General features: G+C 44.3%; 1 protein-coding gene across 5 annotated transcripts in view; it reads left to right on the forward strand.

Moving 5' to 3' along the window:
- LOC310854427 (ATP-dependent RNA helicase DDX3X-like) overlaps positions 1 to 18,674 on the forward strand; it is a 50,423-nt gene that overhangs the window by 661 nt on the left and 31,088 nt on the right. For 2 of the 5 annotated variants that reach the window (XM_083759070.1, XM_083759071.1), the window contains exons 2-11: positions 5,597 to 5,648; positions 6,696 to 6,743; positions 8,250 to 8,309; positions 9,377 to 9,604; positions 11,800 to 11,902; positions 13,226 to 13,236; positions 13,324 to 13,405; positions 13,974 to 14,073; positions 14,439 to 14,574; positions 16,819 to 16,916. In XM_083759070.1, coding sequence (XP_083615196.1) covers positions 5,597 to 5,648; positions 6,696 to 6,743; positions 8,250 to 8,309; positions 9,377 to 9,604; positions 11,800 to 11,902; positions 13,226 to 13,236; positions 13,324 to 13,405; positions 13,974 to 14,073; positions 14,439 to 14,574; positions 16,819 to 16,916 — 918 coding nt within the window. Of the gene's footprint in view, positions 1 to 5,596; positions 5,649 to 6,695; positions 6,744 to 8,249; positions 8,310 to 9,376; positions 9,605 to 11,799; positions 11,903 to 13,225; positions 13,406 to 13,973; positions 14,074 to 14,438; positions 14,575 to 16,818; positions 16,917 to 18,674 lie in introns of all 5 variants that reach the window. The other 3 variants (XM_083759067.1, XM_083759068.1, XM_083759069.1) reach the window with 3 other exon arrangements.

Consider the following 18,674-nt stretch of genomic DNA (forward strand, 5'->3'; position numbering starts at 1 on the left):
CTACGTTGTGGATGGTGTGTACTGTGTGTCACAATGTGTGTGTGAGTGCTCGCGCGGCCCGCGAGGTGGGGGTGTGCGCTTGGTTGTGGTGCCCGGAACGCCCGGGCGGGCGGTGCAGTGTGTTAAAAAAAAAGCTTCTCTTCACAGTGAGTGAGTCATTAGGTCTTGTAGATCAGTGGTTCTCAACCTGTGGGTCGGGACACCCGGACCCCCCCCAGTGGTGCTTTGGGGGGGTCCCTCCTGACCCCCGTGTGTCTGACAGTAGATTGTGGAGCCCTAGGCCTGCCCGAGGCTACAGAATGATTAGCAACATGTGGAGCATTGTTTTCTCACCCAGCATGCAGTTCAGTTTCAGTCTGAACATTTCTGAAGTGTCTTCTTTTTTTAAGATCTTTCTGAATAACAAATTGTCCAAATATAATATTGTCCCACATATTACCTATTATGAATTGAGCGTGAAGGACCCTGATGGAAACAAACAAGCCAAATAGGCTGCTTGGGTATTAATTAAATCCTCTTAGCAGACTCATGCAACTTTCCTGTGCTTTTTCTTGCATGAAAACTATAGTGTTAACAATCAGTCAATCATTGTGAAAATAGCCGATCTACAAGCTAACAAAGCAAGAGCAAGTATTTTAATCCTCATAATAACGCAACATGATTTAAATGAATAGTTGGAAAGAGTGATTGAACAAAAAGTAGCAAAACTTGACAGCTAGTGTGACTGACAGGTCTGTCTAGAATTGTTCCAAGTGATCTGATGATTATTATTCTTTTTTTAATCTGATAAATAATGTTATTGGTTGCATATCATTGCTCCGACAGTGTTATTTCGGGCCGCCCTGTGGCATTAACCCAGCGCTCCGCGGAGCACACAGCTGACTGCGTTTGTTGTGGTGTGCGCGTGTGTGTGTGTGTGTGTGTGATGATAAAATGGATGCTTCCACACACACATCAATGCGCTGCTTTCGGCCTATTGTTGCCTTTCGAGGCTCCATGTGTGCACCATATTAATGTTCATATATATTTATATATGTATGTTGTAATATTGGGGGTAATGGGTGATGATCGTCTGCTTTTAAGCGGCTGAAGCCTTGGAAAAATGGCTCGTTTTTTGTTGTGCGTCACTGATAACGTAGGCGACCATCTGCATGGAGATAAAGCTGCAGCTATATGCTACACCGTGCGTGTGTGTGTGAGAGAGAGACGTGTGTGAGAGAGCGAGAGGTGCGTGTGACGTGTGTGCGTATAAAGTAACCGAGTATTTCTAATTCCCTGTATTTTTACTAGCTGCAGCTATATGCTACACTGTGTGCGTGTGTGAGAGACCTGTGTGTGTGTGTGTGTGAGAGGGAGAGAGAGAGAGAGAGAGAGAGAGACGTGTGTGATAGAGAGAAGTGTGTGTGTTTGTGAGAGAGAGAGCGACGTGTGTGAGAGACGCGTGTATAAAGTAACTAAGTACATTTACTTGAGTATTTCTAATTCCCAGTACTTTTACTTCTACTCCACTACATCTCAGAGGCATATATTGTACTTTTACTACCACTACATTTATTTGAAAACTTTAGTTACTTTGTATATGTTATTGTTGATTATTATTATTACAATTACAAAACGTAACAGTAACCACTTTAGCCCTATATATATATATATTTACGTATATATATACGTATTTGTAGCTTTGTATCTTTGTAGCTGAAGTTAAACTTGAAACCAGCTCAACTTTTTGGTAGCTGTTGTAGCTTTTTCAGCACTGCAGCTACAAAGGTCGGATGCATCTTCATGTCGCTGGCTTCCATTGACAATGAATGGTAGACTGTATCTTTGCATCTGCTTGTGTGAACGCAGCAATACACCTTTCTCAGGGTTTGACACTAAAGGACGCGTTTTTTCGAAAAAACCGACGGAGAAACGCCACCGATAAACACGCTCAGTGTGCAGGGACCTTAACCCATTTACGTCGAAATTTTAAAAATGACAGTTTTCTGATTAGTTTATATCTCAGTGGTGCTCAATATGTGATCGGCCGCCGACCCTTATCTGAAATGATAGAAGCAAAGATTTGAGTTAAAAACGTTAAAAAATAGGAGACCTACAAGTTCATAACGTTGCACTCGGTGCCGCACTATGAGCTTGTAGATCTGCTATTTTTCAATAGCTAAAGTATAACGTAATGTTTAAAACACCAAAAGTGGTTCCCGCCCCCAACATGGGTTAAGGGTTGCCCACCTGCAAAGAAACCGGGCAGATAAAACATTCGGGCATGTGACGTTTGCTTTCAGGTTGCCCCAAGGCGGGCAAGTGCTCGTTTTGAGAGCGGACGCAACCGTCTGTAAACACAACACCAGATATCTGTCTAAACCAGGGGTTCCCAAATTGGGGTCCGGGGACCCCCAGGGGTCCTTGAGGGAGTTCCAGGGGGTCCCCAGCTAAATCATAGTTTGGACCCGTTAGGGTCCATTTGGTTCCATTTGTACACTCAGAGTTAAATTAACATTGATTTTACAATATAAATTGGGGGTCCCAGAGATAGAAATGACATTAAATGGGGGGTCCGTAGACTGATGCATGTCAAACTGGGAGGTCCTTGAAATTAAACGGGTTGAGAATCTCTCTAAACACCTGAATGTGGCCAGAGCTCTCTGTCTTCTGGTCTGTGGATTCGAATGTAATAGAAGAGCCCTGTTTACCTATAATGTGCTGTTTTCACTGTAAGTGTTGCTGCCAGGGCTCCAGACTAACTTTTTCACAGGTAGCACTGGTGCCACCTACCTTTTCAGTTGGTAGCACCACCACAAATTAGGTAGCACCAACTTTTTTTTGTATTGCACCGCAGCGCTGTATTAATACATGACCTTATCACCAAGGCTAGCAAACGTTTTCTTGGCTGAAGCATAAATGCCTTAAATTAAGCACATAACATGTTATATTTCTCACTCACACACATTCTATAGGAAATTATTATAATGAATTAACCTATAGTGCATTTTTCCATATCGTTATTATCATTTGGCTACTGTATATGAAACAGAAATGAGACACCTTCTTCATGGGCATGTTCAACCTAATGGCCAATAAGGATATTTAACACTGAGGTGCCCACTGCCCTTCCTGCACCCTTTTGCAATGTGAAATGCCACCAAATTCATAATCCTTGCCCACTTTCCTCCTGTCTTTTCTTTATATGGAATGAACATGTGAAAGCTGATGTGTTTTTATTGTGAAGGGGAAAGTTTCTAAACGTCTCAGCCTGCATATTTCCATGTGCTGATCTACAAGCTCACAACGTGTGGCGGACGCGACGAGTTGTGAGCTTGTAAATCTGCTATTTTCAGCATGCAACACCACGTCGTACGACGAAGAATATACCAGGTTTCACGTGGGAGATGTATTTTGTTCGAGGCGATCATGTATGTAGCCTGGCCTGCATACAGTCTATGGCCTGCACACAGCGCTACTCGACGCAAAATAACAAGCTATTGGAAGCTATTTTTCAACAACAAGTTTACCGTGTTTGGGGTCGGGGACGAGGCGCATATGTTGTGTCTGCTGTCTCCGTGGATTCAGCGACAGCAATGCACAGCATGCGTCATCATAGTTGTAAAATGTGTGCTAAGTGTGCACTCCAGGGAAACTTATACAACAGCCGATGCTGAAATCAGTTTCGTTTTTTTCGGGGTTGATCAGTGAGCGCGCCGCCGCTGTTGAACTCACGCATGTCGTGTGCAGACCGGTGCAGACAGACAGGCAGAGAGAGAGAGAGAGAGAGGGAGCGAGAAAGAGAGAGAGGAGGCACGGAATGAGCGAGAATAAAGTGATGTTTTATTATCGCGCTAATGCCCGTGCTTCATGGTTGAGGCTGGGAGTGAAAGCAATAAGTAGCACCGGTGCGACCTCGTTCAAATTTAACTCGCACATTTAGAAATTAAGTCGCATAATATGCGACCTAATAGGTCGCACGCTGGAGCCCTGGTTGCTGCAATTATATTATGATAATAATAATAATAACTATAATCTAAAATAACTGAACCTTTTTAGAGACCGATACCGATCACTGATTGTTTTTCTCATGATCAGCCGATACCGATACTGATCTTGTGAAATGTTGCAAATTTTAATATTTCCAAAATGATTATTTGTCAACTAGGGATGTCCAATCCCGAATACTGATACCAGTTTCATGATCTCGTGTTGTGTGTGTAATATATATATATATATATATATATATATATATAATATATATAATCAAACTGTTCCTGTGTTTGGGGAGGAAGGGGAGAATGTTTAGGCCTGTCACAAAAATGCAAAATTATGTTCTACTATATATCTGATTTCACACCACTTAATGGTGTAAAAGAGCAGTTTCTCCAGATAGGGTAAATGCCGATTACCGATTGTGAGTGAATATCAGCCGATATGGCCGATCACTGGCACATCTCTAGAACCTTTAGTCATATTCATAGCTATGTAGGTTTTTGCCATAAAACATTTTTGTTTTTATTATCACACAGCCCACGGAAGTAAAAAAAAACACAAAAGTGTTCAAATGTAATGGTAATAAATTCAATGGTAATAAATGAATGATGGGGGCATGGTGGCGCAGTTGGTAGTGCTGTCGCCTCACAGCTAGAAGGTCATGGGTTCGATTCCCGCTGTGAGCGCTGGCGGCGTGTTCTCTCCTCCGTGTCATCAGTGCCCATACCTGAGGTGGGCGGGGTTGGCGAAAGGGCCTTTCTGAATCCCACAAAATTGTGGGATAAATTTGTAAAAGGAAAAAAAAATTGAATGGTGATTCAAATTTGACCCAATGTTTAATAATGGATGATTTACTTTTCGGGCAAGTGGGCATGATGTTTGAACTTTGGGCAAGTAGAACATCTGAGCCCTTGGTGTCAAAATATTCTAAATCCTAAAAGTTTTCTGAAAAAGCTGTTTCTATGTCAGACGGTGCTCAACCTTTTTCATGTCAAGGACTGCCAGAATTATCTCTATTTGGCTGCGGTCCCCCATCCGAAAATATGTTGTTCCAGCCTCCAAGCATAAGATAATGCTTAAAAAAAACACCAATAGGGGTTCCTTCCTTTTCCTGGTCCTGAATGGGTTGAACTAAAGAGAATGTAGACATGAGACTAATTAATTAGAGTGACAGAGAGGTGTGTGTGCGTGTGTGTGTGTGTGTGTGTAAATTTAACAAACACATTATGTGCCCTTTTAATGCCCTTTCAAAATGACCCAGGGTGCCCACTTTTTAGACCCACTTTTTGACATTTGTGTAAAAAAAAGAAAGAAAAGAAAAAGACGTCCACAGACTACATGCGGTAATTCCTAGGACGTCTGTGGACGTCTTGGGCACAAAATGTGTTTTTAACAAAGGTGCAGACGATCAGAAATCAGCAGAGAGTTGAGCGACGTTTGCGCTACTTACTCTATGCCGAATTGAAGTGGACTCGGTCCCAGACTTTTTCTTTCTTTCTTTCTTTCTTCACCCTGGAAGTAAAAAAAAACGTCTGGGTTTCCGAGGCAAAAAAAAAAGAATGTGCAGAACTCTCGGTGACTGATGTGTGTTTCTCTTTGTTTGGTTTGTGTCTTTCTGCAGCTGGCTGTCCTAGACTTGAGCGCAGTGGATGGACAGGGCGGTGGCACCGGTCGTAAGTACTCACGCACCATCGCTGTCACGGGCAGTCGGCCCCGATAATACCGTCGGGACGGGAACGAGAGCTGCCGACATTATCCCATTTAGGCCTGACATAAAAAAAGAAGCTCTCTCTGAAAGAATATATATTCAAAGATTTGTGCCGCAATTCTTACGATTTTTCAAAAAATAGCAGATCTACAAGCTCGTAGCACGCCACTCGGTGGCGCGCTATGAGCTTGTAGATCTGCTATTTTCCAATAGCTCAAGTATAACATAATGCTTAGTTAAAACACCAAAAGGGGTTCCCGTCCCGAATGGGTTAAAACTAGCCTAAAATGCTGTTCTCGATTCGTGCTATCTGCGAGGATGCCCGCCGGTCCATTCCTTTCCCATCATACCATGCAATTTATTTATCACACCATGATATATTTCATTACGGTGATTTAAATTTATTTTTAAATATGGGGTGCACGATTATGAAATTATGACCGGCGATATCCGATCTCCGATTATTTGCAGGGTGATAGCTGCCGATTCTGACCGATTCCGATATTATACAGAGGACCACAATAGAAACAAGCCTATAGGCCCTATAGGGGCCTTTTGGCCCCAAGCCTGTTAATAAAGTATTCAATCAATAAATAGCATATACTCTTTTCCAAGTGTCAAGTTTTCACAACTGAATGAGATGAGTACACAAGTTAAATTTCGATTCCGTTTTGTGGGAACTGCAGATTTGAATGCATCGGAGTCTATGGGAGTTACATGAACCTGTTTTCTGCCCCTCAATGTCGCAACTCTGTCTCTACTCTATGGCTCTAGATCCGTCCTAGTTGGTCCACATTAGAGTTGTTCAGATACCGATACTGGTACCGGGGCTACTCTGGGCCGACACCACCCTCATGTACTCGTACTCGGTACTCAGAACCGCCTCGGTATCGGTACTCTGCAGTACTAAAAATGAAGTACTTGTAGGGCTGTGAATCTTTGAGGTGTCCCACCATTCGATTCAACTCGATTCTCGATCCAATTTATTTATTCAAAAGCATTTTTTTTCCAGATTATTCCATTCCTCTACACTTGCGGAACGACGGCACCCCCAAAATTGGTGAGTTAAAGCCTAGTTTATGCCACGTTGGAACGGACGGACGGACGGACGGACGGACGAACGGCCTGCGTCACCGGCTGACCCCGGGGCGAGAAAACAAACAAACGTCCGTTGTTTTTGAGCCGTACTCCTCTTGGCAGAGGAGTGCGGCTTGGGACCGAGGCCGGCATGCCACGGACGTTTCATTGGTGCACATGTGACCGTGTCCCGCGAGCCCTGGGGCATCGTGTTGGTACCATTAGGAGAGATAACAGGCAAACATTGATGAATATAATTATTCTACATTCTCTAATTGTGTAGACTTAATTAATTGAGTAATGCCAGATGTTTAACAATAATAATCTAACTCTTGAGAGCGTTAAAATGGAACCAAATGGTTCCATTTTTTTTTACGCTCGAGAGTTCTCGCGTTTTCATTTTCAAGAGTTCACCTCAAAAGTTCTCATGAGTTTTTGAGTGGTGCAAACCACTCCTACAACCAGCTTGCAATGGCCTCGTACCTGTTTGTTTGTTTGTGTGTGTGTCTGTCTGTCCGTGTGAGCAATGAGCATGAGTATGTGACTTAATAATAGCAGTAGGGGGCGCCAGAAACAGTGAGAGGGGTAGTGACTCTAATGAGAGAGAGTGAGAGAGAGAGAGAGAGAGAGAGAGAGAGAGGGGGGGGGGGGGGGGGGGGGAATTGCACCACTCAGTTCACACGTGTGTGATTTTTGAAGCTCTAGAGCGTAAAAGAGTTTTTTACACTCAAGATCTATAAGGGTCCATTTGGTTTCCAACTCTCCCATCATTTAGCTGCATGGGGACCACCTGAAACCCCCTCAAGGACCCCTGGGGGTCCCCGAACCACTGGTTGAAAAGCACTGCTCTAACCCGTCGAGCCGCTGCGCCAAGTTGATTATTTACCGCATGGTGGCAGAAAGGGCCGACCTGCAAGCTCACAGCGTGCAGCGTGTGGCTGGCGTGGCGACACGTCGCGAGCTTGTAGATCTGCTATTTTCTCCCCATTTCAACCGCTTTGATAACGTTTCAGCTGTGATAATGACATCATTGCACCCGACGATAATAAGGACAACTAAGGGTAGTTGGCGCCAGGGATGTGTTTTTAATTCTAACCATCTTGAGTTGTGTTGGATGCTAACCTCTCCATGCCAGATGCAAGGTGCTAACCGCTGGCCAGTTGGATGCTAACCTCTCCATGCCAGATGCAAGGGGCTAACCGCTGGCCAGTTGCATGCTAACCTCTCCATGCAAGGGGCTAACCGCTGGCCAGTTGCATGCTAACCTCTCCATGCAAGGGGCTAACCGCTGGCCAGTTGCATGCTAACCTCTCCATGCCAGATGCAAGGGGGCTAACCGCTGGCCAGTTGCATGCTAACCACTCCATGCCAGATGCAAGGGGGCTAACCGCTGGCCAGCCGGAAGCTAACCTAGCCGGACGGACGGACGGACGGACATGAAGATGAACGGACAAATGAAACCACTAAAAAGCGTTTTCCTTTGTCTCAGCAGGAAATGTCTTTCAGACGGGCAGACCGGGGGGCTACGCCATCCCTCCTGGGTCCACCTGTAAGTTGATTCACTCATTAACACTTTGACTGCAGAACCCAGAGTTACTCGAGTTAATACATTGTGGAACAGTTTTTTTTAATCAGTTTGAAGTCATACATGAGATGCGTTTTGACGATCGCAAAAAGGTCCGTCGCTCCGGCGTGCAAAGGATTATGGGAAATTGAGTCCCGACTCCCTATTCATTACAATGGGGAAGGTGGCGCGCAGCGGACTGACCTCATGCTTCCTTCAATGCATGAGGAGTCAGTACGAGTTTTTCCGCTGCAAAAATGTTTATGAAACAGTCAACGTCAACGTCAACGCCAACGCTTGTGTGAGCGTCTGTCTGTCTGTTTGTTTAATGCATTAATAGTTAATATGTTTTGATAAGCTTATTGATTGATTAACCGGTTAGTTTTTTTCTTTTTTTTAGAATATAGATTTCCTTCAATGTCTAACATAAAAATCTACACTTTGCTGATATACAGAAAGAATACAAAAGTCATATTATATTGCTTAATCAAATAGTGATTTGCCCATTTTGTGATGCAAGATCAGGAAATGTCATCTTTGTATGAGAAATAGAATCAAATGTAAAGTGCTCTGTCTTGTCTGTCACATAACATGTGAAAGCAGAGACTTTTCAATTAATTATGAACTGTTCATTTTAACCGACTGATTTCCTAACGGCGATTAACCCATTTAGGTTAGTCGAAATAAAAAAATATTTTTCAATAGCTAAAGTATTACATAATGCTTAGTTAAAACACCAAAAGGGGTAACGATTTAACCCATTCTGAACGGGAACCCATTTTGGTGTTGGCATCATGTTATGCTTTAGCTATTGAAAAATAGCAGATCTACAAGCTCATAGCGCGCCACCGAGTGGCGCGCTACAAGCTTGTAGGTCTGCTATTTTTGAAAAATCGAATAACGACTGACATTTTTAGAATCTGATCTCGGGTCAGAATGGGTTAATCAGACCAGTGTGTGTCCAGTGGAAACCTCGTATGAATCTGATCTCAGGTCAGAATGGGTTTAACTGTTAACGTCCCTGTTCTTGGGCCCTCCTCTCCTCTCTGCAGTCGCGGTGGGCGGCTGGGACGGCGCGCGCAACAACTTCGTCAACGGCTACCACGACAACCGCATGAACGGCGGGAACACCTTCAACCGCGGCCCGCCCCGCATGGAGAGGGGGCGGGGCGTGGGCGGCGGAGGAGGAGGGGGCGGCGGCTACCGGGGGAACCGGGGCGGCGCCTTCAACCCCATCAACCCCATGCAGCCAATGGGCTTCGGCGTGTACGAGAATAAAGGTGCGTGAGTGGGGGAGGGAGGGCTAGTGAATTATGGCGTGTGAGAGATATGAATTGTGAGCTTACCGTAATCGCAGTAATCCTTAACCCATTTTGGGCCGGGAACTCTTTATGGTGTTATAAACATGTTATAATTTAGCTATTGAAAAATAGCAGATCTGCAAGCTCATAGCTGCGAGCTTGTAGGTCTGCTATTTTTTTAAAATCGTTTAAATGTGGCGCAAATCATTGAATATATATTTCAGAGCGAACATTTTTAACGGAAATATTTGGTTCTGGGGGGGTCCCTGGAACTACATATTTTGAGATGGGTGTCCGTGGCCCAATAGAGATAATTCTGGGGGTCCTTGACATGAAAAAGGTTGAGCACCACTGACATAGAAAAATAGGTCTTTCAGAAAATGTTAGAATTTGGAAGCCTTTTTTTATCGACCTCAGTCCAAAATGGGTTAACCCATTTAGACCTGAGAACAGATTCTACAAATGTCTTCTAAATCATGATAGTTGTCAGTGGTGCTCAACCTTTTTCATGTCAAGGACCTCCAGAATTGTCTGTATTTGCCGCCGACCCCCACCTCAAAATAGAAGAAGCAAAGACTTGAGTTAAAAACGTTCGCTCTGAAATAATATATATTCAAATATTTGCGCCACATTTTAACTATTTTTCAAAAATAGCAGACCTTTTTCAATATTCTAAAGCATAACATAATGCTTAAATTAAAACACCAAAATTGGTTCCCGCCCAAAATGGGTTAACTTGAATGACCCTAGAACCTTCCGTTTGTCATAAACGTGAATGACACTAGAACCTTACGTTTGTCATAAACTTGAATGACCCTAGAACCTTACGTTTGTCATAAACTTGAATGACCCTAGAACCTTACGTTTGTCATAAACTTGAATGACCCTAGAACCTTACGTTTGTCATAAACTTGAATGACCCTAGAACCTTCCGTTTGTCATAAACGTGAGTGACCCTAGAACCTTCCGTTTGTCATAAACGTGAGTGACCCTAGAACCTTCCGTTTGTCATAAACGTGAGTGACCCTAGAACCTTCCGTTTGTCATAAACGTGAGTGACCCTAGAACCTTCCGTTTGTCATAAACGTGAGTGACCCTAGAACCTTCCGTTTGTCATAAACGTGAGTGACCCTAGAACCTTACGTTTGTCATAAACGTGAATGACCCTAGAACCTTACGTTTGTCATAAACTTGAATGACCCTAGAACCTTCCGTTTGTCATAAACGTGAGTGACCCTAGAACCTTCCGTTTGTCATAAACGTGAGTGACCCTAGAACCTTCCGTTTGTCATAAACGTGAGTGACCCTAGAACCTTCCGTTTGTCATAAACGTGAGTGACCCTAGAACCTTATGTTTGTCATAAACGTGAGTGACCCTAGAACCTTCCGTTTGTCATAAACGTGAGTGACCCTAGAACCTTACGTTTGTCATAAACGTGAGTGACCCTAGAACCTTCCGTTTGTCATAAACGTGAATGACCCTAGAACCTTACGTTTGTCATAAACGTGAATGACCCTAGAACCTTACGTTTGTCATAAACGTGAATGACCCTAGAACCTTACGTTTGTCATAAACGTGAATGACCCTAGAACCTTCCGTTTGTCATAAACGTGAATGACCCTAGAACCTTACGTTTGTCATAAACGTGAGTGACCCTAGAACCTTCCGTTTGTCATAAACGTGAGTGACCCTAGAACCTTACGTTTGTCATAAACGTGAGTGACCCTAGAACCTTCCGTTTGTCATAAACGTGAGTGACCCTAGAACCTTCCGTTTGTCATAAACGTGAGTGACCCTAGAACCTTCCGTTTGTCATAAACGTGAGTGACCCTAGAACCTTCCGTTTGTCATAAACGTGAATGACACTAGAACCTTCCGTTTGTCATAAACGTGAGTGACCCTAGAACCTTACGTTTGTCATAAACGTGAATGACACTAGAACCTTCCGTTTGTCTTAAACGTGAATGACCCTAGAACCTTACGTTTGTCATAAACGTGAGTGACCCTAGAACCTTACGTTTGTCATAAACGTGAGTGACCCTAGAACCTTCCGTTTGTCATAAACGTGAGTGACCCTAGAACCTTCCGTTTGTCATAAACGTGAATGACCCTAGAACCTTACGTTTGTCATAAACGTGAATGACCCTGACACTAGTCCCGTCCCACCCCACAGAGGCAGGAGGCTGGAACACGGCCAAGGACGCCTACAGCAGCTTCGGAAACAACCGAGGCAAGTCGGCTTTCTTCAACGACCGAGGCAACGGCAACCGGGGGAGGTGAGGAGATGGCACGCACGCACGCACGCACGCACGCACGCACGCACGCACGCACGCACGCACGCAGTGACACAGACTGGCTGTAAGTGAAAATGATGGATATGGATACTCATTAGAGCCCGACCGATCCGTCGGTCGCACCGATGTATCGGTCATCTTCGGGTCATTTTGCGACATCGGACATCGGTGTTTATTTAATCCGATGTCCCGATGTTTATACAGGAGGGGGAAAAGTATTTAATGTTTACTACAGTCCATCCTGCACATATCACTCTCTCTGTGCTGTACTGGAGAAGTATATCACCTTTTCGGTTCTGCACCGAGAAGTATATCACTCTGTCGGGCTGGCTAATCCTTCCTTATAGTGAAGGACTACAGGGACAACTATTATATTTTACATCATATATATATATATATATATATATATCCTACATACAACTAAAAAAAATCACACCTGTGTGAAGTGAGGGGTGCTAATATATTAAAGTCTAACTCATGTTGATTAGGTGATGTAATGGTGATTATGATGTCTATTGCTCAGACACTGACATAAAATTGTCAATGAGAATTTAATCTTTTTGTAGGACGTACATCTACACTAATAGCTGAATAATAGGAGGGCATATATAGGGGTGCATTTAATTTAGAAAAAAATGCCTTATGTGCCAAAACATTTTATTAATGTATTCAATGTATTCTATAGTTAATTGAATAAAAAAAACGTATTTTGAAGTTTAGAAGTTTTTAAAATGTATTTTTTATCATTGATTACGAAACATCGGTCCAAAACATCGGCATCGCATCGGCATCGGTGGTGTAGGTCTCTCCAAAATCGGCATCGGACCCAAAAATATGGCATCTGTCGGTCTCTAATACTCATATCCATATCCCAAGGTTGGCAGGTCTGTACGCGTCACCTGAAGTGATGGCATATGAGCTGAGAATTAAAACAGTGCTTGGAGGTTCTAGAGGCTCTAGAATGTATCCTAAATAAACACCACATACCAAAATAAATAAATCCAGCTGTGTGTTATCACCAGTGAGACAAATGTGGCACATTTTCGATTTTCTTTTTTACACCCCATTATTATAATTCTTATTTTGATCACACAACCCACTTACTGAATGTCACTCAGTCTCCATTAGGAGTCCAACTAGTACTAGTGGTTATCAAATGTTTTATTTGCAACTCCTTAACAAAAAATAAATAAAACAAATTGGGGATTCTTGGTTTGAAGGCTGGAGGAACCAGTGTGCTCTGGGAAGCGTGAATGAACAGCAGCGGCGATTAAGGACAATTTTTTTTGTCCTATATGGTTTCAGGTACGATCGCGGTGGATTCAGCACCAACAGTGGAGGAGGAGGAGGAGGAGGTGGTGGAGGAGGAGGAGGAGGAGGAGGAGGTGGTGGAGGAGGAGGAGGAGGAAACAGCCGCTGGGTGGAGGAATCCAGGGATGACGATGACTGGTCCAAACAAACGCCACCCAACGAACGCCTCGAAGCGTGAGTCTAAGGCCGCTTTTACACGTCTCCAGAGAAAACAGAGAAAGGGGCGACTGTGGCTCAGGAGGTAGAGCAGGTCGTCCAATGATCCATGGATCGGCGGTTCAAATCCCGGCTCCTCCTGTCTACATGTCGAAGTGTCCTTGGGCAAGACACTGAACCCCAAATTGGTGCCTTGCATGGCTTCCGCCGCGATCGGTGTATGAATGTGTGTGTGAATGGGTGAATGTAATGCACAATCTATGTAAAGCGCCTTGGATAAAGGCGCTATATAAATGCACCATTTACCACTTAAAACGTGTTTCCATGGAAACCGTTTTGGTGTAAAAAGGGGCCTAAACTTTTTGACAGGCCCGCCACAGACCCGAGTCTCTGATTGGACAGATTGATATGAGCCAGTCAGGTGCTCTGAGCTTTTGACTGGACCGCTAAGCGGTCTGTTGATAGTTCAGCGGTCATTATTCCAAAATCCGCTGAATTCAGTGATTGACCAAGCAGTGTAATTCTCTCTCGCTCTCTCCCCCCTTCCCCCCCACACACACACACACAAACACACAAACACACACAGGGAGTTATTCGCTGCCAGCAACACTGGGATAAACTTTGAGAAATACGACGACATTCCAGTTGAAGCCACAGGACAGAACTGCCCGCCCCACATCGACAGTGTAAGTTACACTACACGGAACCACGCCAGTTCCAGCACGTAAACATGAATAGTTCCACTTCCAGGATGTAAACGTGAATAGTTCCAGGACGTAAACGTGAATAGTTCCAGGATGTAAACGTGAATAGTTCCAGGATGTAAACGTGAATAGTTCCATGACGTAAACGTGAATAGTTCCAGGATGTAAACGTGAATAGTTCCAGGATGTAAACAATGGGTGTGTGTGTGTGTGTGTGGTGTAGTTCCAGGACATATTTAATCATGCGTGTGTGTGGTGTAGTTCCAGGACATATTTAATCACGTGTGTGTGTGTGGTGTAGTTCCAGGACATATTTAATCATGTGTGTGTGTGTGTGTGTGGTGTAGTTCCAGGACATCAACATGGGGGAGATCGTCATGGGGAACATCGGTCTTAGCCGCTACACCAGACCGACCCCGGTCCAGAAACACGCCATCCCCATCATCAAGTCCAAGAGGGACCTAATGGCCTGCGCTCAGACAGGTCAGATATTATACATGCATATCTTTAGTACTCACACATGTATGTATGTATGTATGTATGTATGTATGCGGTTGGTTAAAATGGGTAAGGTTTAAAAAAGGCAAAAGCATGCTCTGGCCTAAAAGTGGGTCCTTAAAGTATGTATGTATGTATGCATGTATGCATGTATGCATGTATGCATGCCATGTATGTATGTATGTATGTATGTATGTATGTATGTATGTATGTATGTATGACGGCCAATAAGGGACCACCATTCTTGGTGAGCTACGTTTCAAGGTTGGTATGAAGTCAATAACGGGAATGGCAGAGAGCTCTAGGACTCAGAACAGAGAGCTATCTCTCTCAGTTAACCCATTCTGACCTGAGATCAGATTCATACGAGGTTTCCGCCGGACAAACACTGGGTCTGATTAACCCATTCTGACCTGAGATCAGATTAAAAAAATGTCAGTCGCTCTTCGATTTTTCAAAAATAGCAGACCTACAAGCTCGGAGTGGCGCGATATGAGCTTGTAGATCTGCTATTTTTAAATAGCTAAAGCATGACATGATGCCGACACCAAAATGGGTGCCCGTTCAGAATGGGTTAACACTGAGTGTCTCTCTCTCTCTCTCTCTGTTAACCCATTTTGGGCGGGAACCCCTTTTGGTGTTAGAATTATGCTATGCTTTAGCTATTTTTGAAAAATCGACGAACGACTGACATAGAAACATAGCTTTTTCAGAACACTGTCAGGATGTAGAAGAAGACATTTTTTTAAATCTGATCTCAGGTCAGAATGGGTTAACACTGAGTGTGCGTCTCTCTCTCTCTCTCTCTCTCTCTCTCTGTTAACACTGAGTGTCTCTCTGTCTCTGTGTTAACACTTAGTGTCTCTCTGTCTCTGTGTTAACACTGAGTGTGTGTCTCTCTCTCTCTGTGTTAACACTGAGTGTCTCTCTCTCTGTTAACACTGAGTGTCTCTCTCTCTCTGTGTTAACACTGAGTGTCTCTCTCTCTCTGTGTTAACACTGAGTGTGTGTCTCTCTCTCTCTGTGTTAACACTGAGTGTCTCTCTCTCTCTGTGTTAACACTGAGTGTGTGTCTCTCTCTCTCTGTGTTAACACTGAGTGTATCTCTCTCTCTGTGTTAATACTTAGTGTCTCTCTGTCTCTGTGTTAACACTGAGTGTGTGTCTCTCTCTCTCTGTGTTAACACTTAGTGTCTCTCTCTCTCTGTGTTAACACTTAGTGTCTCTCTGTCTCTGTTAACACTGAGTGTGTGTCTCTCTCTCTCTGTGTTAACACTTAGTCTCTCTCTCTCTCTGTTAACACTGAGTGTCTCTCTGTCTCTGTGTTAACACTGAGTCTCTCTCTCTCTGTGTTAACACTGAGTGTGTGTCTCTCTCTCTCTGTGTTAACACTGAGTGTGTGTCTCTCTCTCTCTCTGTTAACACTGAGTGTGTGTCTCTCTCTCTCTCTGTTAACACTGAGTGTGTGTCTCTCTCTCTCTGTGTGTTAACACTGAGTGTCTCTCTCTCTCTGTGTTAACACTGAGTGTGTGTCTCTCTCTCTCTGTGTTAACACTGAGTGTGTGTCTCTCTCTCTCTGTGTTAACACTGAGTGTGTGTCTCTCTCTCTCTGTGTTAACACTGAGTGTGTGTCTCTCTCTCTCTCTGTGTTAACACTGAGTGTCTCTCTCTCTCTGTGTTAACACTGAGTGTGTGTCTTTCTCTCTCTGTGTTAACACTGAGTGTCTCTCTCTCTCTCTGTTAACACTGAGTGTGTGTCTCTCTCTCTCTCTCTCTCTGTTAACACTGAGTGTGTGTCTCTCTCTCTCTCTGTGTTAACACTGAGTGTCTCTCTGTCTCTGTGTTAACACTGAGTGTGTGTCTCTCTCTCTCTGTGTTAACACTGAGTGTATCTCTGTCTCTGTGTTAACACTGAGTGTGTGTCTCTCTCTCTCTCTGTGTTAACACTGAGTGTCTCTCTGTCTCTGTGTTAACACTGAGTGTGTGTCTCTCTCTCTCTGTGTTAACACTGAGTGTATCTCTGTCTCTGTGTTAACACTGAGTGTGTGTCTCTCTCTCTCTGTGTTAACACTGAGTGTGTGTCTCTCTCTCTGTGTTAACACTGAGTGTCTCTCTCTCTCTCTGTGTTAACACTGAGTGTGTGTCTCTCTCTCTCTCTCTGTGTTAACACTGAGTGTCTCTCTCTCTCTGTGTTAATACTTAGTGTCTCTCTGTCTCCCCCACCCTGCAGGCTCTGGTAAGACGGCTGCGTTCCTCCTGCCCATCCTCAGTCAGATCTACGCAGACGGCCCAGGAGAGGCTCTGGCTGCAGCCAAGGCCTCTGGACAGGTAGGCTGTGTGTGTGTGTAACAACCCGTTATATTAGTCACTGGGCGGTAACACAATGCTGTGTAACAACCCGTTATATCAGTCGCTGGGCGGTAACACAATGCTGTGTAACAACCCGTTATATTAGTCGCTGGGCGGTAACACAATGCTGTGTAACACCCCGTTATATTAGTCACTGGGCGGTAACACAATGCTGTGTAACAACCCGTTATATCAGTCGCTGGGCGGTAACACAATGCTGTGTAACAACCCGTTATATTAGTCACTGGGCGGTAACACAATGCTGTGTAACAACCCGTTATATCAGTCGCTGGGCGGTAACACAATGCTGTGTAACAACCCGTTATATTAGTCGCTGGGCGGTAACACAATGCTGTGTAACAACCCCGTTATATTAGTCGCTGGGCGGTAACACAATGCTGCGTAACACCCTGTTATATTAGTCGCTGGGCGGTAACACAATGCTGCGTAACACCCTGTTATATTAGTCGCTGGGTGGAAACACAATGCTGTGTAACAACCTGTTATATTAGTCGCTGGGCGGTAACACAATGCTGTGTAACACCCTGTTATATTAGTCGCTGGGTGGAAACACAATGCTGTGTAACAACCCGTTATATTAGTCGCTGGGCGGTAACACAATGCTGTGTAACACCCTGTTATATTAGTCACTGGGCGGTAACACAATGCTGCGTAACAACCCGTTATATTAGTCACTGGGCGGTAACACAATGCTGCGTAACAACCCGTTATATTAGTCGCTGGGCGGTAACACAATGCTGTGTAACAACCCGTTATATTCGTCACTGGGCGGTAACACAATGCTGCGTAACAACCCGTTATATTAGTCGCTGGGCGGTAACACAATGCTGTGTAACAACCCGTTATATTCGTCACTGGGCGGTAACGCAATGCTGCGTAACAACCCTGTTATATTAGTCGCTGGGCGGTAACACAATGCTGTGTAACAACCCGTTATATTAGTCGCTGGGCGGTAACACAATGCTGCGTAACAACCCGTTATATTAGTCGCTGGGCGGTAACACAATGCTGCGTAACAACCCTGTTATATTAGTCGCTGGGCGGTAACACAATGCTGTGTAACAACCCGTTATATTAGTCACTGGGCGGTAACACAATGCTGTGTAACAACCCGTTATATTAGTCGCTGGGCGGTAACACAATGCTGCGTAACAACCCTGTTATATTAGTCACTGGGCGGTAACACAATGCTGTGTAACAACCTGTTATATTAGTCGCTGGGCGGTAACACAATGCTGCGTAACAACCCTGTTATATTAGTCACTGGGCGGTAACACAATGCTGTGTAACAACCCGTTATATTAGTCACTGGGCGGTAACACAATGCTGTGTAACAACCCGTTATATTAGTCGCTGGGCGGTAACACAATGCTGCGTAACAACCCTGTTATATTAGTCACTGGGCGGTAACACAATGCTGTGTAACAACCTGTTATATTAGTCGCTGGGCGGTAACACAATGCTGCGTAACAACCTGTTATATTAGTCGCTGGGCGGTAACACAATGCTGCGTAACAACCCTGTTATATTAGTCGCTGGGCGGTAACACAATGCTGCTTAACACCCTGTTATATTAGTCGCTGGGCGGTAACACAATGCTGTGTAACACCCTGTTATATTAGTCGCTGGGCGGTAACACAATGCTGTGTAACAACCTGTTATATTAGTCGCTGGGCGGTAACACAATGCTGCGTAACAACCCGTTATATTCGTCAC

The sequence above is a fragment of the Protomyctophum parallelum genome (genome assembly GCF_964188405.1).
Source record: "Protomyctophum parallelum genome assembly, chromosome: 23".
NCBI lineage: Eukaryota > Metazoa > Chordata > Actinopteri > Myctophiformes > Myctophidae > Protomyctophum > Protomyctophum parallelum.